Here is a 22,821-nt window from a genome sequence, read left to right on the forward strand (position 1 = left end):
CCATAATCCCTATAGTCATAGCAGTAGGTTCGTTACCTTTAATTGTCGGTGCAAGTTATTTTTAGAACGGCGGAGCAGAGCCGTGAGCTGCTCAGAGCTACGCTACGGAGGCTCATTATGGGATTTCTTGGTTTCCCTCATCATCAAACTCATCAAATACACAATCCAACAACTCCACAACACTCTGGTGGACAAGTTGTGAGCTGCACATTCACCACGCTATGAGATAATAACACAATGTTACCAGACAGAGTTGTTTTAGAGGGAAATTCATGCAAAACCGCTGATGCACGTTGCCTTCAGGGACAGTTTTTCATCAAGCAGTCTCTGTATTAACCTCTAAAACAAAACAATTTGACAAAATGTTGAACTATCCCTTTAACAAGATTTTGCTAATTCAAAAGAAATTTTTGAGAATGGTTAGTTTTGCTAAAAAAAGAAGAAAAGAAAAAAGAATCTTCTGTTCTTCTTTTTAGGAAATTTAATTTGTTATCAGTTTTCAATGTGAACATCTACCAAACCTGTGTGTTCATAAGTACTAGGGCTAGGACTTGATCGCGTTAATTACAATGCAATCATAATGTTCTATATTCATATTACACTTTATGTTAACACTAAGTGATGAAAATAAACAAGATTTTGTTGTGTAAGCTCATTTATGTGTCTATTCATTGATTCCATTTAAATTGAAAAATGTTGCTTCTCGTGTCAAATATTGATATGTGATTAATCGAGATGAATTAATTACAAAGGCTCTAATTAGTCCCACCACTAATAAGTACGTATATTTATCTCATGATTTCAGTTTCCAGAATTATTTAAAGTTTTCCTCAGACATCTATTCATATCAGACAAGACACTCAAAGGACTTCCACCTTCCACAATCTACCTACATTACATCACTAAAATCAATATCCACACTGGCTTTGTTCAAAAAACAACTGAAAAAATCATTCTTTAGTTAAGATTTGTAACACCTCTATGTAAGTTTTTTCTTTCTTTCATTAATTCAGTATCTTTCATTTTTCTATGTTAATTTGTCTTTTTTCTTTTCTATTTTTGACGTTATGAATTTCTGTATTATCTTCTTACTGTTGTTGTTGGGTTTTTTTTTACATAGGAGAGGTCATTTCATCAGCCTTTTTTCGGCTTCCACCTCTGCTGCACAATGTTTAATTTCACTATTTTCATTGTTCATGCAGGTTATATAATGTTATATAATGTGCAAATAAAAAAACGAGGAGTGTGTGACTGACTTGACCAGCTGCTCCAGCGTCGAGTCTGATCGCTGCTCTTTCAGCCGCTCGGCCAAAACTCCCAGAGCTTTCTTCAGTAAACTCCTGTTGCCTGGGAGACTGAAGCCAGACCTGGTCATCACACACACACACACACAGACACACAGAGATGAGGACACACACACTCCTCTCTCCTGCTTTAACCCAGTAAACAGCCAGAGCTAACAGATGTAAGGTGAGGCGTCACCAGCAGAAGCAGGTGTTGAGGATGTGCAGCAGCAGCTGGAAACACGACGTCATCAGCTGATGCTGCTGCAGGTCGGTGGCCGGACCGTCCACCACGCCGTCGTTCTCTGACTGCAGCATCTGAACAAACACACACACATGAAGACACACACAGCGGGGAAAATAAGTATTGAACACGTCAAAATATATTTCTAATAGAGCTGTTTTCACCAGATGTCTGCAACAACTAACGCACACATACAAAGACATTAGGGCTGGGAATCTTTTACTGTCTCATGATTAGATTTGATTCTGAGTTTTGGGGCTACGATTCGATTCAAAGTCGATTTTCGATTCAAAACGATTTGATTCCTAATGATTTCTGCTTCAGTCTGTCGGTGTTAAAGGATCCTCATGATCTACTCCAGTCTGCTTTACAAGACATAATGACTGAAGTGTCTTTTTCACATTTATTGAGTTTTAAACATTTATCCAGGCTTAGATGGAATTGTTGAAACTGTTGCATAAAAGCAATATCACATATTGCAAAAGTGCCTCTTTATTTAAAAACATATAGTGCAGTTAAACTTTTAAATTCTAAGGAAATGGAGGCCGACAGCCAGCAGATTAGTTTCATTTTTTTTTTTTTAATTGATTTTGAGACATTTTATATTGATTCTGAATCGTATTAAATGAGAATTGCGATTCTTATGTGAATCGATGTTTTGGCACACCCCTAAAAGACATCCAAACATTTATGTCCATCAATGAAGTGATGTGTAATACAGTGAAATGACACAGGGAATAAGTGTTGAACATATGAAGAAAAGGAGGAGGAGCAGAAAGGTAAAGAAGCAGCTGGAGTCTGTCAGTGTTTAGAAAGTAATCCTGTGAGTAATCCTACTCAGAGTAAAGTAACTTCAGCTGCTTTAGTCCAATCTGACACCTATGAAAAGGTTTCTCATCACCATAGGCGTCACACCAGAGGCGTTTCATGATGGAAAAGACCTTCAGGAACTGATGCTGCAGAACATCCTGATGTATCATGAACCGTTTTATCTGTTAATCTGGAACTTAAAGGACCATTTCACCATAAACTGGGCACGACCAGGTCCTCACTAGATTTCTGACAGAGTCAAATAAAACTAAAAAGAGTCGTCCAAGAGCCGAGGAGACAGACAGAGATGTAGACTGACCTGGAGTCAGCAGGGACAGTTGTTTAAAAACAAAACAATGAGCAATGCACTGAACCTCCATAGCCTCTATGCTGCTCACCATACAGCTCTATGACGCCTTCAATACTTGTTATTTTCCCTGCTGTAGTATATATATATTAGCGAGCCCAAATACGTCATTCGGCAGTACACAAATAATGCTTTGATCCAGAATAGTTTTTCTGCTTCTGAAGTTTCTCCTCATTATTCCAGAAACGTTTGGATGCGTGTTTTGAGCCAACTACAAGTGATTAACACAAGACGGAACAAAAAGAAACATGTTGATGCGTGTTTTGAGCCAATCACATCCATGCACGAGACACTGCCACAGTGATTGGTGAACGTTATCGCAGAGGAGCAACAGCATTTAACCAGGTGAGACAGCAGGTGGCGCTAATGCACCTTAACGGGAAAAGAAGCGGCTATAAAACGGAGGATAGGATATTTTTTTGAGTGTCACAGCTGATGCGTCACCTGGAAGTGGTTGTGACAGTCCTCCAGGTGGGAGCAGAGAGCAGGAAGCAGCTGAACACAGCAGGACGCCACATCCTTGGAGCTCCGCTGCTGCAGGTGGGAGAAGCCCACGCTACGGTCTGTCCTCCCCTGGTAGAGACAACAACACAGTGATCATCAGTATCATTATTATTGACAGTTTATTACTTTAACAGCTCAGGGACGTTCAAGCAGCAGCAACCTGTTGTTTTTACACTTGCACTGCACTGTCAATCTGAAACAATGTTCTGTTTTTGAGTAATGTTTTCTTTTAACCAGTTCATTTATTAATCTCGGTTGCATTCAGACTCTTTAACAGTTGCAGATAGTCTGTAGTAATGTGGTGTTGTGGACGCTGTGGTTATCAGCTGTCGCACCTTTACCCCCCGCACTTTAAAACTGCTTTTATCTTTTTTTTTAAGCACTTTTGGCCTGTTATTTTTACCCAGCAAGAAGAGAGCACAGTATCTTTTTAAGTATTTATGTATTCTATATATGTTATATAGTTCATGGTATATAATCATTTATAATTCATAATGTCCTGTTTCTCTTTTATATTATGTTGCTGTGACAGATGAATTTCCCCTCGGGGATGGATAAAGTTGACAAAAAGTTGATAAAAACCTGTTTATAAACCTGTGTGTTATTGTGTGTGTGTGTGTGTGTGTGTGTGTGTGTGTGTGTGTGTGTGTGTGTGTGTGTGTGTGTGTGTGTGTGTGTGTGTGTGTGTGTGTGTGTGTGTGTGTGTGTGTGTGTGTGTGTACCTTGAGGAAAGGAGCTCTCTTTGCAGGAGCGGCCGTCAGACTGAACTCCAGTTTTCTCAGCATGTCGTCGAGGAGGAAGAGAAGCTCAGCGGGACCCAGAAGAACCTCCTCCCTCAGCTGGTGGAGATGTCACAACGTTACACACACATCTATCTATCTATCTATCTATCTATCTATCTGTCAAGATTTTTCAAAAAAGAAAGAGATCTTTCCTGTAGCCTTGCACACTTTTTATTGCAAGTCCCTCTGTCTTTTATTTTCCTATATTTTTCTATCGTATCTGTCGTATTTATTGTTTCTGACTGTGATCATTAGTCATTACCTTCCATTAGGACCTAATGTGTCATGACAGTTTAGTATTTATTGTATGTATTCATCGTACTTTACCTTTGTATATTGATGCTGTTTCTATTGATTGTATTTTGATATTGTTTATATTTAATATTTGAATTCCTCACACCCCGACATGTGGGAAAGTGATTGGTTAAGATGGCTTCCTGTGTTGGCACAAACATTTGCTTGAAAAAGGTCTAGTACCGAAACGTTGCAATGCAATAAATTCTGCAAGTTGGCCATGTGTGTGGGAACTCTTCTTTTTCTAATTTGGACTTAATTGTCACCCTCCAACACACCTGCCAAGGAAATAGATGTGCAAAGATTTTTTGCTTTTTCCAAAAAAAGAAAAGAAAGCGACGTCGTGGTCACCTTGGTGTGCAGCTCTGAGTCGAGCAGCGAGCGGGACAAGAGGCCACACTGCAGCACGCTGAGCACCTCCAGGTCCAACTCCCTGAAGAACGGCCGGTAGGACGCCAAGCTGACTGCTGCACGCGCCTCCTTCTCCTTCTCCTTCTCCTTCTCCTTCTCCTTCTCCTCCTGCAGAACAACAACAACCTGCTTCAGTCCCGTCGCTCACACACTCACAATCTATCTATCTAGAAATTAAATGTTTCATTCTGTGTAATGGATCTATGTGTCTATGTCTTAGTTTCACTTTTTGAATTGAGTTACATACATATATGATATTCTAATTTAATGAGATGCACCTGTATAATAACCTGATAAAACCTTGTTAGTTTACTGCAAATTTCATCTCCACTCGACATTTTCCTCCGTGTTTATATCATTAATTTAATTCGTTTTTTAAATTAAACTGTTAGAGCCTCTATCTATCTATCTATCTATCTATCTATCTATCTATCTATCTATCTATCTATCTATCTATCTATCTATCTATCTATCTATCCATCTATCCATCCATCCATCCATCACACACTCAGAAACAGTGAGAGGAGGAAGTGAATCGTACCAGCTGAGTCTCGTCGGCCTCGGTGGTCTCGTCCAGCTGAGAGCTGCTCTCTGACGACGTCTTCCCAGGAGCCTTCCTCTTCTTTCCTGCTCCGTCTGAAACACAGTTACACACACACAGCGATTTATTTACATTTTACACACTTTTCTTTCTCCTACAGAAAGTCTGAAATACACCGAGTACAAACTCACTTCCATTGAAGCATCATTCATTTATTTTGTCATTTTGTCCTTCTTGCCTTGGACTTGATCATTTTCACTTCTCTCCACCAGGTGGCGTTATATTCACATATGGAGAAAATACATGTGATTTCCCAGAGGTGGCGCTGTCTGTTCCCTAAACTTTATTCTGAGAATTTTCTTTGGCGTTCAGAAGCTTATAGCTTCAAAAATGAGTGAACATTAGATGTGTATGATCAGGACTGATGTTGGTTTAAAGAAGAATAATATCAATGTATAATATTTTTTTACTACGACGGAGTATTAGGGCCACATTGACAAATAAAAAAATCACAAACTTCCCTAACCCTAACCCGAGAATAAAGTCAGTAAATGTATGACTTTATTCTCGTAATGTTATGACTTTTTTCCCTCATAGGAAATGTACGACTTTATTCTCGTAACTGTACGACTTTATTCTTGTAAATTTACGACTTTATTCTCGTAATGTTATGACTTTTTTCTCGTAGGAAATGTACAACTTTATTCTCGTGGCCCTAATACTCCGTCGTATTTTACAGCTACTTAACGAAAAGCTTTTTTTTTCGTGCTTGTGAGTATTTGACGCTGTGCAGAATCTCAGTGTTGCTGCTGATCAGTGACTCATCCCAGGCTGTAATAATCTAAAACTAAAAAATCTACTTTGCATGTGGGATATTGAAAATAAATATTTTTTTCTGTCTTTTTTTTTCCTTTTTCATCTGAAAACAAGGTGACATCATGACAGACTGGGTAATAAAGGGTTAGAATGAATACAAATTATTAAAGGGACAACGAGGAGTTTCTATTTGGTTATAAAAAGTCTGATATTAATGTGGATGAATCTCCGTTACCACTTGTTAATGGTCCATTTTAGATAAATCTATGGTTTTGTCTCTATGGTTATTTTGTTATTATTAGTGGTGGTGGAAATGCTGGGCGAGCCGACCAGCGTTTCTTTACTTTCGGTTTCGTGGCGAGTCATGAGAATAACGCCGCCGTATGAATCTCCGTTTATGGTGGGAACTACGACGGTATGTGATCGTCTTCCAACCTCTGACTTTAATTCTTGATGAATGAAAACATGAGTCCGTCTTGCACCGGTCAAAGAATTTCATGGTGCGGAGGCTCATAAATGTAGTGTGAAAACACTTTGCTTTTACAAAACTCCTGGTTGTCCCTTTAAGTATTTGATCGATAATAAGGTCAGATGAAGGTGAAAAACATTAGCTCGTATAATAAGGATGTATAATACTGTTAAAGGGACATTGATGTGTGAGTGATACAGAGTTACATTAGAACAAGTTCCTAAACACAATTTTAAATCCAGACTCACCTTTCTTCGTCTTGTTCACAGGAGCAGATAAACCCGGCGGCACCGCGTCGGTGATCTCTCCATCGAAGTTAGCGACAGGTGGGACGTAGCCAGGTGTTCCTGAAACACACACACTGTGTTTGTGTTTATTCTGACAGAGACAGAGTGAATGAATGAATGAATGAATGAATGAATGAATGAATGAATGAATTAATTAATGAATGAGTGAGTGAGACTGTGGTTGAAGCTGCAGCACCAGGTGTGAACTCACCTGCCAGCGCCGTCTCCAGCAGCGTCTGCAGGTAGGTGATGTTCTGCAGACGAGTCATCACCTTCATCTTCATCTCCGTTTCCTTCAGTTTACAAAACGCATTGACGACCTTCCACACACACACACACACACACACACACACACACACACACACACACACACACACACACACACACACACACACACACACACACACACACACACACACACACACACACACACACACACAGAGACACACACGCGGCTTCAGTCACTTCTCATCCCTCTGGACAGAAACTTTTTTTAAACATCAACATCAGACCTATCGATACATCAGGACCCAATAGTTTCCTTTCCTTGTATAACTTAACTATCATTGAATCAAACTGCAGGTGAATCTATACATGCTCACCCACTCATTAACAACCATTCCACACATATACATTAAATACTCTACTATTTTGAACAACAGAGATAGATTCTGAGAAAAAAGTCAAAATTTCTGAGAAAAAATGTCAAAATTTCTGATATGAAAAGTCAAAAAATTTGAGATGAAAAGTCAAAATTTCTTAGAAAAAAGTAAAACATTCTGAGATTAAGTCAAAATTTTCTGAGATAAAAAGTCAAAAAAAATTCTGAGATAAAAGTCAAAATTTCTTAGAAAAAGGTCAAAAATTCTGAGAAAAAAAGGCAAAATTTCTGAGATGAAAAGTCAAAGTTCTGAGGAAAAAAAGTCAGAATTTCTTAGAAAAAAGTCAAAATCACTGAGATGAAAAGTCCAAAAATTTCTTAGAAAAAAGTCAACATTTCTTAGAAAAAGGTCAAAAATTCTGAGAAAAAAGGTCAACATTTCTTAAATAAAAACTCTGAATTTTTATCTCAGAATCTAAAATAAAAAATCTCCATTGTTGGCCTTAATGCTCTTCCGTAGAATTGTTCTTGAGGGGTGCCCAGTGGCCAAGAGGTTAAGCAGGCGCCCCATATGTTGAGGCTAAAGTCCTCGCTGCAGACGGCCCTGGTTAGAATCCCGCATCGGGCGGCCCTTTCCCGCATGTCATCCCCCTTCTCTCTGCCTCTCAGTTTCCTGTCTCTCTCAACTGTTCTATCAAATAAAGGCATGAAAAGCCAAAACATATACTAATTTACTTTTGCGTATTTTTCAGGATAGTGTTTTTATTATGAGCCCATAAAGAGTTTTAACCTGAACTTACTGTTCTTGTTTCATTTCTGTTTCTGTGACTGTTCCTTGATTTTTATGGTGCAACTAAATAAAACTAAAACTAAACATGAACATGAAGATGAAGATGAAGATGAAGATGAAGATGAAGATGAAGATGAAGATGCAGCGTCGTGGCGTCGTCACCTCTCTGAACCAGTTGATGGTGTGGAACAACAACGTGCAGAGGAACTCCCTCTCCGGTTTGGACAAACTCTCCATCTTCTCCAGCACGTCCATGTCAGTGAGGATCAGAGGGCAGCCTGCACACACACACACACACACACACACACACACACAGACACACACACACACACACAGAAACACACTGGTTGTTCACACAGCTGCAGGAGTCAGACTATTTTTTAAGTTTTAATATTTTTTTCATGCGAGAAAGTAACTGTTGAGATTCCCAATGTGCGGTCGGTTTATCCAAATGACGGCTGTTTAGACGTTTGCTACAACGTTTTTCGGAGAAGCAGCCGGTCTGCAGAGCTGCTCGGCCGGCCAACCTCCGTCGTCATCCCGGGGGAGAAAAGACGATCGCTAATTAACTTACCCGCAGGTTTTTAGAGGTTTACCACCGGCTGGTTTAATTATTTTTAGGAGATAAATGTTGGTCTCATTGATGAAATCTAACAATTGTGGCTGTAGCATTAGTTAGTTTGAATGAAAAGTGAAGCTTCATGTGAGGAGCAGCGCTGCCTCGGGGCTCTGTAGCCTACGTACAGAAATCACCACATTTACATCAATAAATTAATGTTTTACACTAGGGGTGGGAGAAAAAATTGATTCACATAAATATCGCGATATCCTTTTTGAAGATTTTTGAATAGATTTTTTTTTTTTTTTTTTTTTTTTAAATATTGTGCAATGTGCATTTGTTCGCCTTTTTTACATACAGAGAGTCCAGGTTTTGAAAAGGGTTTAAGTTCACTTTATAATAGAGTATGTTAATTTATAGGCTCCTAGGCTATTTGTGTGCAGATAAATGTTAAAAATGCTAAAGACTAAAAATCGAGAGAATCGGCGATATCGTAGAATCTCAATTTAAATCGAATCGCCATCCAAAAAAATCGTAGAAGAATCGAATCGGGAGAAAAGCATATCGTCCCAGCCAGTCTGCATTACATTTTATTAAGTTATATAACATGGCAGCATTTTTAATTTGTCATGATGAATAACAAAAACAAACAAACAATTGCAACCGTTAACTCGTAACATGTTGCTGCTGGGTTTGTTGTTATGGTGCGAGTCGTGCGACGTATGTATGCAAACGTAACTACGCAGTCGCTTACGTGCCCGAACGTAAACTATGCAGTGACGTAGCAAGTGGTGTCCCAATTCCTAGGGAAGATCACAAAGCTCTAGCCCTTGTGGCTTCATTTCGAGGGTGAAGTGGTTGTGAGTGAGGGTGAACATTGAGTCATCACTCAGCTGTGTGTCTGGTCCTCACCCAGCAGAGCATCGATCTCCTCCAGGTCTCCGTCATGCTGCTTCTCCTCACAGAGTCTCAGCAGCCGGAAGAACGGAGACAGACACAGAGGAGACACTCGTCTGCAGGGAAACACACAACAACAACAACAACAAACAATGTCATTTAAAACCTGAGCTGCGTTTCCACTGAGGAGGTTCCTGGTGAAAAAAAAACTATGGAGGCAGGAACTTCACAGGAAGGAACGTCCTCTGACTCGGCTGAGTTTCCCTGGGTCGATCTGAGTATGCAGTATCCACTGCAAAAACTCAAAACCTTTCCAAGAATATTTGTCTTATTTCTAGTCAAAACTAATCTCTTTCCACTTAAAATAAGACTCATCACCTATAAATTAACTTGTTTTTAGATCATTTTCACTTGTTTCAAACTAATTTTCCCTTGAAATAAGTAGAAAAATCTGCCAGTGAAAGCAAGTTTTTTGTGCTTTGTAATAAGAAAGAAAAACTTGCTCCACTATCAGATTTTTCTACTTATTTCAAGTGAAAATCTGCTTGAAATAAGTAAAAAGTGTCTAAAAACAAGCTGCTTTTTAATGTGATGAGTCTTATTTTAAGTAGAATGAGATTAGTTTTGACTAGAAATTACATTTTGACTAGAAATAAGACAAATATTCTTGGTAAGATATTGAGTTTTTGCAGTGTCAGTGTCAGCATTTAAAGGGAACAGACCTGTGAGCCTTGTGGTTCTGGTTCTGACTCTGCTGCTCCGCTCGGCTCTGGACGTCGGTGGCGAGCAGCGGCAGCAGGTTGACGGCGATGACGCCCTGACTCTCCTCCTCCTCGTCCAGACTGTACATCACCCGCGCTGGGAAGGGGAGCGAGCTGAGACAGGACACGGGATCAATATTAATATAATATAATAATAATAATAATAATAATAATATATATAATACAGCACGTCGTCGTCTAACGCTGCCGTCAGTCACCGACCCTGTCACTTCTGGACCCAGATCCACCACGAAGTCGTCCTGGAAGTCGTCCAGAACGCTCTTCGCTATGTGTTCCTGTTGGCAGAGTAAAGAAGAACTGAGTTTTACACAGATACAGAGTCAATACTTTATTTTCTGAGAAAAAAGTCAAAATATCTGAGGGAAAAAAGTCAAAATTTCTTTGGAAAAAGTCTATATTTCTGAGATGAAAAGTCAAAATTTCTTTAAAAAAATTAAAACTTTTTAGAAAAAAAGTCACATTTTCTGAGAAAAAAGTCAAAATTTCTGAGATTAAAAGTCACAATTTCTGAGATTAAAAGTCAAAATTTTTTAGAAAAAAAATGTCGAAATTTCTGAGATAAAAAATCTAAATTTCTTAGAAAAAAGCCAAAATTTCTGAGAAAAAAGTCAAAATTTCAGAGGGAAAAAAGTCAAAATTTCTGAGATTAAAAGTCAGAATTTCTTAGAAAAAAGTCGAAATTTCTGAGAAAAAAGTCGAAATTTCTTAGAAAAAAGTCGATATTTCTGAGAAAAAAGTCGAAATTTCTTAGAAAAAAGTCGAAATTTCTGAGAAAAAAGTCGAAATTTCTTAGAAAAAAGCCAAAATGTCTGAGAAAAAAGTCAAAATTTCTGAGATTAAAAGTCAGAATTTCTTAGAAAAAAGTCAAAATTTCTGATGAAAAGTCAGAATTTCTGAGATGAAAAGTCAACATTTCTGAGATGAAAAGTCAACATTTCTTCCGATCGAAGGTGAGCCAGATGTTTTGTGAGCCAGATGTTTAGTCTGAGACTCACCTGCACCTGTGGGTCCAGACCGGAGCTCAGGATCAGATTGGCCAGTTCATCGTAGTAAAGAGCTGAGGCCTCGGGCGAACTGTCGCTGCTCGACCTCACCAGCTCCAACAGAGCCGCCACCTGCACACAGACACACAAACACACGACCAACACACAAACAACTCCGTTAATAAAAAACTACCGTATTTTCCGGACTATATGTCGCATTGGTCCATCAGTCGCATTTATTTTTGAAACATTTAATCAATAGCTGGGTCTCATAGCACCGGCTGCTTGTTTAAAACAGCTGTGATACGTGCTTTCACGTCGGAGTCTCCAAACCAGAAACCAGAAACTTTTGTAACAACACCGGGAAAAGTCGCTAGATTTGTCGCTAGTCACTTTTGACAAAAAGAGGGGTTGGAAAGTCGCCAGATTTAGCTGCTTCATAGATGACATAGCATATATTTTTGATATACTATAAGTTGCTTCTAAATATAGGTTGCATGGCGAGCCAAACTAAGAAAAAAAGCGCAACTTATAGTCCGGAAAATACGGTACAAACGTGTTGACTGCTTTCCCCATTTGTTAAAAACACGGAAGTCGATGTGAATGCCTCTGTGGGAGGATTACCGCTATCATGGCAGAAGCAGCAAGAAAACCAAAGAAATTAAAAGTTTTGTCTGAGGAGACTAAAAAACTAGAGAGGGAGAGTAACGGCTAACAGTGATGTTTCATAAAATACAAGACAGATACATAAAAATATAGTCTTCTGCCTGTACCTGTCTGAACGTCTCCTGGGGCAACGACTCGTTCTGAGACTCCTTCACTTTAGGTCTGGACGGAGGAGAGACAGAGAGATCAAATAAAATGTATTATTATTATTATTATTATTATTCTTATTATTAACATTAACACACACAGAGATAAAGAGACAGAGTAAAGATGGAGGATGTTTCAGCTTCTCACCTCGACGCTCCCATGCTGCCGACGATCATCACGGCTCCTATGATCCCGATGCGTTTGTACTTGGGGACGGTGCTGGAGAGCTGCTTACGGATCACGATGTGCATGTCGTCCTGAGAGGTGGAGAAAAGAGGAAAAAGTCACAATTTTTTGAGGGAAAAAAAAAAAGTCAGAATATTACGGGGGAAAATTCATAATTGTACAAGAAAAAGTCTTGTTTTTTTTAAATGAAAAAAGTCGTAATTTTACAAAAAGTAATAATTTTGAGAAAAAAGTCACAATATTATGAGAATAAAGTCATTATTTCATTTTTTTTAACATAATAATCAACATTAACATCATAAATCGACAAGAAAAAGTCATATTTTTTTAGAAAAAAAGTCATAATAGCACAAGGAGAAAAGTAAGAAGAGAAGAGAGAAAAAAATCTTATTTTTTACAAGGAAAAGTCTTTTTAAAAGGAAAAAGGTCATAGTTTTACCAAAAAAGTCATAATTTGGAGAAAAGTCATAATATTAAGAGAATTAAGTCATAGTTTCACAAGAAAATGTCATTTTTTGGGGGAAAAAGTCATAATTCTAAAAGAAAAGTTATTTTAAAAAATTGAGAAAAAGTCATGATATGTTTTTAGAAAAAAGTCTTATTACGAGTAGTCATAATCTTACAAGAATAAAGTCATAATCTTACAAGAATAAAGTCATAATTTTACAAGAATAAAGTCATAATTTTTTGGGGGGGGAAAGTCATAAAATCAACCCCACAAGAATAAAGTCATAATATTTTAACCTGTTGTTTTCGTGGAGGAACGTTGTTAAAATGAGGCCGTGGAGCGTTTGGTGAAGTTGCAACATCTTTTGGCTCATCAGCACCACATTGTCGTCAGTATCAGGACTTTGAAAAGAATAATGTAAGAAAATGCATCGATTCCACAGAAAGAACCAGAACAGCTACGTATCTACTTACTGGTACCATTATGACTTTTTTCCATCAATTTATGACTTTTTCTCATAAAATTGCCGCTTTATTCTCGTAAAACCATGACTTTATTCTCAAAGTCTGTGAAAAAATGTTTTTCTCAATGTGGCCCTAATACTCTGTCGTAGTTTTTCATGACTGGAGGTTGAGTCAACCATTTTCCATGTTTTCCATGACTGGATGCGTGGGAACTCTGTTGAAGGAGTGAGTTGAGTCCGATGATGTTCCTGCACCTGGATGTGAGCTCCCTGCTGCTGCGTCCCGAACGCCAGTCGACTGAGCAGCTGGAAGAGTCTGCGGATCTGCTGCGGCGTCAGGTTGTCCATGTAGTCCAGGATGCCCTGCAGCAGAGCAACACCACAGGCTGTTACACACCGAGCTCAGTCCTACTCTATAGCTATAGATGTAGTTGTTGTTGGTGTGTTTAGCTCCTGACCTTGACGAACACGGCGTACAGCGCCATGTCGGAGGGTTTCTCTGTCACCAGGACACACAGCAGCTCCAGAGCCATGTCCACCTCTCCTGCTACGCCGCTGCACACGTGGGTCACCAGAGCACCGACCACCTCCTGACAGACCACACACAGGGCACAAAGAACAATCACAAGATGCACTCACTATGTGTTTATGTACAGCTCTGTGCAAAAAGGTTTCAGGCTCTGGAAGTAAAGTGGAGATGTTTTTCAGGATGAACTTCATCATCCACAGTTCAGTCGACAGCAGAATCTGATGTGACCATGACACAACACCAAATCACAATGCACTACAGTAACAGCTGTTAATTTATGGAACAAATTGGAGAATTACTTAAAAACATGCAATACAATAATCTTATTTAAAAAAGTACTTAAAAACAGGATGATTAATTTATATAAGTTAGAGTAATGAGTGGTGACACGTGCTATGCTGCTGCTATTTTTGTTTTGTTTTGTTCTGTATGTTTGATTGTCTTTTTCCTTTTCTTTTTTTCTTCATTTTTTGAGGAGGAAGGAAGTAGGGGAGGAAGAAGGGAAAGGAGAAGAAGAAGGAAGGGAAAGGAAAGGAAGAAGAAAGGAAAATAAAATCAAGCAGCTTCTCTCTTTTCACTATTTTATGACTACTTATTTCTTTATTAACTCATTGAGTGCCAACCACGTAATTTCTCGTTTTTAGTTCCCATGCGTTGAGTGCCGAAAACGTAATTTTACGTTTTTTGCTTTTTTTTAAATTATGAAAATAGACACTTTAATACACATTATATGTAAATTTGGGGACTCTACGACGAGGAGAACTGAAATAGATGACGATCAAAGTCACATGACAGCTCATGATCTGGAAGTTTTTATCATAACTCGGCTTCTGCAAACGAGTTCTGCATGCAGATGCAGCGCAGATGCAGCAGCTGCTCTGCTCTCACCCGCGCTGCTGCTCCAGCTGCTCGAGCTGCTCGGAGCTGAACCAGGAAGCTCTCAGCCGACAGTCCGCCCGGTCTTCAGCTGGAGCAACACCGTGTCCTCCCCAAAGTCCTCCCGCGGTAAAATCTGATGGTCTCTGGACCAAAGCAGACCGGTACCACCGACCCGTACCACAGACGGACCGCGACCACCGGCGGGACCGGTCTTCCCGAGCCGCGGTGGCCGACTGACCCTCACGCTCCGCGGCGAGAGGCTGTGACACGGCACGGTGCGTCTGTGTTATTGTTGTTTAGTGGCGCCCCCCCCGCCCCCGATGGTGGTTTTGTGAATAGAACAACAACTGTTGTATATATTTATCTTATACGAGCCCTTTGATCCAGAAATGCGAGTGTCAGAAGAGCGACAGACACAAACAGAGCAGCTTTCATAAAAGACGCTCTATCTCCTTTTCTAGAAAAAAAGGAGGGATTTTGGTGAAACCCAGCCATGTTTAGCTTGACTTTTCTCAGGAACAGAGGCACGTAGAAACAAACGGTTTGTGGCCACTTGAAGCATTAAGTTAAACCTTTCAATTGAGCCACAGTATGTGTTGGTGGCAATAATATAGAATACACTGTGGCTCTACATAAAAAGTCAAAAATGGTCTAAATTGCCGGTACACTTGACTAAAACTTTGGAAAGGAGCGCGGCACTCAATGAGTTAATAAATAACAAATTGTACATTTTAAATTTTTTTTATTAACTTGAGTTGTAACAGGGTAGGCGTAATAAGCTATGCTTCAGCCTACGCCTTTTCGGTCCAAATGTCTATTATACATTTTCTTTCTATGTTTACTTATTGTTTACTCTGATCGATGTTTTTTTTCTTTTCCTCTCTGGTTTGTTACTTTTCTTTTAATGACATGTATTGACCGAAATAAACAAAACGAAACACGTTGTCTTTAAAACAGCTGCACTTCTCCTCCAGACACCCGAACACTGTTGTTTTCCAGGTTGTTAAAACATCTTAGGGAACTTGTTATCGTTCTTCTCTGGATGGAGGCTCAGGTCTCTCTCAGAACATTTACATGACAGTTGATAAAAAACTGAATTATCGTCTTAATCCGACTGTAATGTCACGACTAAAGTTTATGTAAACGTGTTCTCCAGACCCGACTAAAACACCCAGATTATGTGACTGGAAACCAGTTTGTTTTCTTCGTCATGTTTTCACCCTAATCTGACTGAAACTGGACAATATGTATGTGAACAAGCTGCACAACAGGAGAGACTTCACTAGGGCTGTAATCAACCAAAGAAATTCTTGGTCGACTGAAGCCCTGAAATTTAGACTAAAAATCGACTAATCGTGGAGAAACTGAAATTAATTACACACTCCGGTCTGTCGGCTCTGACAGCGTTTTGCATCACGTGCATCTGCGCAATATCATAGCCCAAGATTTCCAAAAATATACCATGTGTTAATAAAAGAGACCGACCTGTTGGCAGTAGGAGTCGAACACGGTGAAGGAGAGCTGGTACATTAATCCTCCAAACGGCACCACGGCCGCGTCAGGAGAACGGAGCAGAGTCTGAGCCAGAGCCAGAACGGACGAGAAGTAGCTGCGCATCACCTAGACAGACACAACCAGCTGGTAACACCACGAAACTAAACATATGTGTGTGTGTGTGTGTGTGTGTGTGTGTGTGTGTGTGTGTGTGTGTGTGTGTGTGTGTGTGTGTGTGTGTGTGTGTGTGTAAAATGTGTCACTGCAACAAAAACGTAGATTAAACATGTTCTACGTCGTCTAAAGTTACACATCGTTCACGTAACTTGTGCAGTTGCAGCAGCTGAATGAGCTCATTGATGATGGTGCGTTCAGGTGTTCTCAGAAGTCGGAATTTCTAACATCCTACAAATGCTTTTAACCTGAACACTGCAAAAACTCAAAATCTTTCCAAGAATATTTGTCTTATTTCTTGTCAAAATGTCTCATTTCTAGTCAAAACTAATCTCTTTCCACTTAAATGAACTTGTTTTTAGATCATTTTCACTTGTTTCAAACTAATTTTCACTTGAAATAAGTAGAAAAATCTGCCAGTGAAAGCAAGTTTTTTTTGTGCTTGTAATAAGAAAAAAAAACTTGCTCCACTATCAGTTTTTTCTACTTATTTCAAGTGAAAATCTGCTTGAAAGAAGCTAAAAGTGTCTAAAAACAAGCTGCTTTTTATGTGATGAGTCTTATTTTAAGTAGAATGAGATTAGTTTTGACTAGAAATAAGACAAATTAACTTAAAATATCTTAGTTTTTGCAGTGAAACAGGCCTCATAACAATAATAATCGTGTGTGTGTGTGTGTGTGTGTGTGTGTGTGTGTGTGTGTGTGTGTGTGTGTGTGTGTGTGTGTGTGTGTGTGTGTGTGTGTGTGTGTGTCCCTACCTGAGCGTAGTCCCTGAAGGTCCTCTGCAGCAGAGCGTCCTGCAGCAGCCCCGTCCGCACTTTGAGCTTCAGCAGCCGCTCGGCTCCTCGGCGGCTCTGGTTGGAGTTGGTGGAGTGGAGGATGAAGAGCAGCAGCAGGTCGATCACCTGGAGGAGAGATGGAGAGAACAAGGCAGAGACATGAAGACACATAGAGAAACACACACACATAACATACAGTATGTTATAAAGACTGAGGAGACTCCTCTCACCTTGTGGTCGTCTGCTTCGTCCACAGCCTCGATCGCCTGATCAACAACAACACAGTGTGTCAGTGAAGAGATGAAGTTACTGTCATTACAAACTCACACACACATCTAGGTTTTTCACTTTTGACATGTGGCTACTATTACATCAGTAAAAAAATCGTAATTTTACAAGAAAAAGTCATAATTTTTTGAGGGAAAAAAAAAAGTCATAATTTTACGGGGGGAAAGTACGATGGAGTATTAGGGCCACATTGAGAAAAAAAACAAAACACAGACTTCGAGAATGAAGTCATAAATTTACGACTTTATTCTCGAAGTTTGTGATTTTTTTATTTGTCAATGTGGCCCTAATATAATACTCCGTCGTAGAAAAGTCATAATTGTACGAGAAAAAGTCATGTTTTGTTTTTTTTAAATGAAAAAAATCGTAATTTTACAAGAAAAAGTCATAATTTTTGGAGGAAAAAAAAAGTCATAATTTTACAGGGGAAAAGTACGATGGAGTATTAGGGCCACATTGAGAAAAAAAACACAAACTTCGAGAATGAAGTCATAAATTTCCGAGAATAAAGTTGTACATTTCCTACGAGAAAAAAGTCATAACATTACGAGTATAAAGTCGTAAATTTACGACTTTATTCTAGAAGTTTGTGATTTCTTTATTTGTCAATGTGGCCCTAATACTACGTCGTAGAAAAATTCTACAATTCTAGTCAATTCTACAAGAAAAAGTCATGTTTTTTGTTATGGAAAAAGTCGTAATTTTACAAAAAATAATAATTTTGAGAAAAAAGTCACAATATTACGAGAATAAAGTCATTATTTCACAAGAAAAGGTCATATTTTTTTTGAAAAACATCATAATTCGACAAGAAAAAGAACGTTTTTCACTTCTGACATGTGGTTATTATTACATCAGTATCATTTAACTCATTGAGTGCCGCGCTCCTTTCCAAAGTTTTAGTCAAGTGTACCGGCAATTTAGACCATTTTTGACTTTTTATGTAGAGCCATAGTGTATTCTATATTATTGCCACCAACACATACTGTAGCTCAATTGAAAGGTTTAACTTAATGCTTCAAATGACCACAAACCGTTTGTTTCTACGTGCCTCCATTCCTGAGAAAACTCAAGCTAAACATGGCTGGGTTTCACCAAAATCCCTCCTTTTTTTCTAGAAAAGGAGATAGAGCGTCTTTTATGAAAGGTGCGCTGTTTGTGTCTGTCGCTCTTCTCACACTCGCATTTCTGGATCAAAGGGCTCGTATAAGATAAATATATACAACACTGGTTGTTCTATTCACAAATCCACCAGCGGGGGCGGGGGGGGCGCCACTAAACAACAATAACACAGACGCACCGTGCCATGTCACAGCCACTCGCCGCGGAGCGTGAGGGTCTGTCGGCCACCGCGGCTCGCGAACAACGGTCCCGTCGGTGGTCGCGGTCCTTCTGTGGTACGGGTCGGTGGTACCGGTCTGCTTTGGCCCAGAGACCATCAGATTTTACCGCGGGAGGACTTTGGGGAGGACACGGTGTTGCTCGAGGTGAAGACCGGGCGGGACTGTCGGCTGAGAGCTTCCTGGTTCAGCTCCGAGCTGCTGCAGCAGCTGGAGCAGCAGCGCGGGTGAGAGCAGAGCAGCTGCTGCATCTGCATGCAGAACTCCGTTTGCAGAAGCCGAGTTATGATAAAAACTTCCAGATCATGAGCTGTCATGTGACTTTGATCGTCATCTATTTCAGTTCTCCTCGTCGTAGAGTCCCCAAATTTACATATAATGTGTATTAAAGTGTCTATTTTCATAATATAAAAAAAAAGCAAAAAACGAAAAATCTCCTTTTTGGCACTCAACGCATGGGAACGAAAAACGAGAAATTACGTGGTTGGCACTCAATGAGTTAAACAAGAAGCCAAACATCTGGAATCAGTTTCATGTTTAGTAATCTTATCATTTACCAGGTATTTCTGTGTTTTTTTAATATAAATCTGCCTGCTCATATCTATATCCTTCTGTTTTGTGCCTTTCCTTCTTAAGCACCAACACAAGATGTCTGACATCTGTTTTTTCTTTCTTTTAGCAATTTGATTTAATTTGTCTTTTTTCTGCCTGGTGGCTGCGTTTTACTTTGTTAAGACACTTTCCATCTGTCGTTACTGAGAATCTCATTCAGACAGTGACTGTGTTGTGTGTTCATGTCAGATAACTTTGAATATGTTTGTGTGTGTAGAAGTATGTACCGGTATGTAAAAAGGAAGTTTGAATATGTTTGGTCCAATAACTTTATTTGACCTAGAAATGACCGGGCCGACTGTGTGACTGTTTCCTCTGCTGTAGATGTAGATGTTTAATAAACTCGTGTTTAGAGGTTGATCCTCTCCGTCTCTCCATCTCTCACCTTGAGCCAGGCTTCAGAAATGCTCTTCTGGAATCTGACGGCCGACTTGATGCCGTCCAGGATCAGAGTGACGCTGCTGCCGGCGGCTGCTGCTGCTGCTGCTGAGGACGAAGACGAAGACGAAGACGAAGACCTGCTCCAGAACCAGAACCAGAACCAGAACCATTAGATCAGAGCATGAAGGGAAGAAGCTGCAGGTCAGATCCTGACATGTGTTGCGTTTCACATTTGAACCCATACGATTTTTAAATAACTGAATAGTTTATGAGACGATCGTCTTGTCTGAAAAAATGTAAATGTTCCTTTTCACTGTGGCAGAAGGAGAAACATGGAGAGACTCCTACAGCCTCAGGAAGTTCTGTGTGAAACTCTGTCAAATAAAAAACAAGTGAAACTGTAGCTGTACTGTAGACTGATGAGGACTACTGACGTGGTTTTTACACCAGGAGAGGAGACTTTGTCCTCGTTCAGATGAGCTCTCATTACATGACGGAGACTTTGAATTGAACGGTAGCGCTGTGATGAGAAGAGGTATCGCTACAATGTTCTCCTGTGCTGATTCTTATAAGTCTGTGATTTCATTTTTAAATGACGGACGGCTGTTTTTCAGTTGTTTCAAATGACGGATGGGAGAGAGAGAGAGATTGAAATAGAAATAGAAATGTATCGTATCGTATCGTATCGTATCGCATCGTATCATGTGGTGCCGTATCGTATCGTATCGTATCATGCCATATCGTATCGCATCGTATCATGTGGTGCCGTATCGTATCGTATCGTATCATGTGGTGTCGTGTCGTATCGTATCGTATCGTATCGTATCGTATCGTGTCATGTGGTGTCGTGTCGTGTCGTATCGTATCGTGTCGTGTCGTGTCGTGTCGTGTGGTGTGGTGTGGTGTGGTGTGGTGTGGTGTGGTGTCGTGTCGTGTCGTGTCGTGTCGTGTCGTATCGTATCGTATCGTGTCATGTGGTGTCGTGTCGTGTCGTATCGTATCGTATCGTATCGTATCGTGTCATGTGGTGTCGTGTCGTGTCGTATCGTATCGTATCGTATCGTGTGGTGTGGTGTGGTGTGGTGTGGTGTGGTGTGGTGTGGTGTCGTGTCGTGTCGTGTGGTGTCGTATCGTATCGTATCGTATCGTATCGTGTCATGTGGTGTCGTGTCGTGTCGTATCGTATCGTATCGTATCGTATCGTATCGTGTCATGTGGTGTCGTGTCGTATCGTATCGTATCGTATCGTATCGTGTGGTGTGGTGTGGTGTGGTGTGGTGTGGTGTCGTGTCGTGTCGTGTCGTGTCGTGTGGTGTGGTGTGGTGTGGTGTGGTGTGGTGTGGTGTGGTGTCGTGTCGTATCGTATCGTATCGTATCGTGTCATGTGGTGTCGTGTCGTGTCGTATCGTATCGTATCGTATCGTATCGTGTCGTGTGGTGTCGTGTCGTGTCGTATCGTATCGTATCGTATCGTATCGTATCGTATCGTGTGGTGTGGTGTCGTGTCGTGTCGTATCGTATCGTATCGTATCGTATCGTGTCATGTGGTGTCGTGTCGTGTCGTATCGTATCGTATCGTATCGTATCGTGTCGTGTGGTGTCGTGTGGTGTCGTGTGGTGTCGTGTCGTATCGTATCGTATCGTATCGTATCGTGTCATGTGGTGTCGTGTCGTATCGTATCGTATCGTGTCGTATCGTATCGTATCGTGTCATGTGGTGTCGTGTCGTGTCGTATCGTATCGTATCGTATCGTATCGTGTCATGTGGTGTCGTATCGTATCGTGTGGTGTCGTGTCGTGTCGTGTCGTGTCGTATCGTATCGTATCGTATCGTATCGTGTCATGTGGTGTCGTGTCGTGTCGTATCGTATCGTATTGTATCGTATCGTATCGTATCGTGTCATGTGGTGTCGTATCGTATCGTATCGTATCGTGTCGTGTCGTGTCGTGTCGTATCGTATCGTATCGTGTCATGTGGTGTCGTATCGTATCGTATCGTGTGGTGTGGTGTGGTGTGGTGTCGTGTCGTGTCGTGTCGTATCGTGTCGTGTCGTGTCGTGTCGTGTCGTGTCGTGTCGTGTCGTATCGTATCGTATCGTGTCATGTGGTGTCGTATCGTATCGTATCGTATCGTATCGTGTGGTGTGGTGTGGTGTGGTGTGGTGTCGTGTCGTGTCGTATCGTATCGTATCGTATCGTATCGTATCGTGTCATGTGGTGTCGTGTCGTATCGTATCGTATCGTGTCATGTGGTGTCGTGTCGTGTCGTATCGTATCGTATCGTATCGTGTCATGTGGTGTCGTATCGTATCGTATCGTATCGTATCGTGTCGTGTCGTGTGGTGTCGTGTCGTGTCGTGTCGTATCGTATCGTATCGTATCGTATCGTGTCATGTGGTGTCGTGTCGTATCGTATCGTATCGTATCGTGTCATGTGGTGTCGTGTCGTGTCGTATCGTATCGTATCGTATCGTATCGCATCGTATCGTATCGTATCGTATCGTGTCGTGTGGTGTCGTGTCGTGTCGTGTCGTATCGTATCGTATCGTATCGTGTCATGTGGTGTCGTGTCGTGTCGTATCGTATCGTATCGTATCGTATCGTATCGTGTCATGTGGTGTCGTGTCGTGTCGTGTCGTATCGTATCGTGTCATGTGGTGTCGTATCGTATCGTATCGTATCGTGTCGTGTCGTGTGGTGTGGTGTGGTGTGGTGTGGTGTGGTGTGGTGTCGTGTCGTGTCGTGTCGTATCGTGTCATGTGGTGTCGTGTCGTGTCGTATCGTATCGTATCGTATCGTATCGTATCGTGTCGTGTGGTGTCGTGTGGTGTCGTATCGTATCGTATCGTATCGTATCGTGTCATGTGGTGTCGTGTCGTATCGTATCGTATCGTGTCGTATCGTATCGTATCGTGTCATGTGGTGTCGTGTCGTGTCGTATCGTATCGTATCGTATCGTATCGTGTCATGTGGTGTCGTATCGTATCGTGTCGTGTGGTGTCGTGTCGTGTCGTG

The 22,821-nt window shown here is 40.7% G+C and overlaps 2 protein-coding genes and 1 long non-coding RNA gene across 3 annotated transcripts in view; 2 read left to right on the top strand and 1 right to left on the bottom strand.

Annotated features, from left to right (window-relative positions):
• gpx1b (glutathione peroxidase 1b) overlaps positions 1 to 22,821 on the top strand; it is a 320,730-nt gene that overhangs the window by 275,908 nt on the left and 22,001 nt on the right. The window lies entirely within an intron of this gene.
• LOC310986486 overlaps positions 1 to 22,821 on the top strand; it is an 82,984-nt gene that overhangs the window by 37,269 nt on the left and 22,894 nt on the right. The gene's annotated exons all lie outside the window — the stretch shown is intronic.
• The window catches only part of fancd2 (FA complementation group D2), a gene marked incomplete at its 5' end in the record, with an annotated part of 47,761 nt that overhangs the window by 10,951 nt on the left and 13,989 nt on the right, over positions 1 to 22,821 (bottom strand). The window contains 21 exons of the mRNA XM_083972353.1: positions 1,257 to 1,367; positions 1,483 to 1,601; positions 3,149 to 3,277; positions 3,931 to 4,047; positions 4,636 to 4,803; positions 5,237 to 5,331; positions 6,770 to 6,868; positions 7,020 to 7,128; positions 8,362 to 8,477; positions 9,671 to 9,771; positions 10,378 to 10,530; positions 10,639 to 10,712; positions 11,433 to 11,552; positions 12,194 to 12,248; positions 12,381 to 12,490; positions 13,586 to 13,693; positions 13,789 to 13,920; positions 16,224 to 16,358; positions 17,165 to 17,311; positions 17,416 to 17,451; positions 19,811 to 19,943. Coding sequence (XP_083828479.1) covers positions 1,257 to 1,367; positions 1,483 to 1,601; positions 3,149 to 3,277; positions 3,931 to 4,047; positions 4,636 to 4,803; positions 5,237 to 5,331; positions 6,770 to 6,868; positions 7,020 to 7,128; positions 8,362 to 8,477; positions 9,671 to 9,771; positions 10,378 to 10,530; positions 10,639 to 10,712; positions 11,433 to 11,552; positions 12,194 to 12,248; positions 12,381 to 12,490; positions 13,586 to 13,693; positions 13,789 to 13,920; positions 16,224 to 16,358; positions 17,165 to 17,311; positions 17,416 to 17,451; positions 19,811 to 19,943 — 2,367 coding nt within the window. The remainder of the gene's footprint in view (positions 1 to 1,256; positions 1,368 to 1,482; positions 1,602 to 3,148; positions 3,278 to 3,930; positions 4,048 to 4,635; positions 4,804 to 5,236; positions 5,332 to 6,769; positions 6,869 to 7,019; positions 7,129 to 8,361; positions 8,478 to 9,670; positions 9,772 to 10,377; positions 10,531 to 10,638; positions 10,713 to 11,432; positions 11,553 to 12,193; positions 12,249 to 12,380; positions 12,491 to 13,585; positions 13,694 to 13,788; positions 13,921 to 16,223; positions 16,359 to 17,164; positions 17,312 to 17,415; positions 17,452 to 19,810; positions 19,944 to 22,821) is intronic.

Source organism: Trachurus trachurus, assembly GCF_905171665.1.
Source record: "Trachurus trachurus genome assembly, chromosome: 5".
Classification (NCBI taxonomy): domain Eukaryota; kingdom Metazoa; phylum Chordata; class Actinopteri; order Carangiformes; family Carangidae; genus Trachurus; species Trachurus trachurus.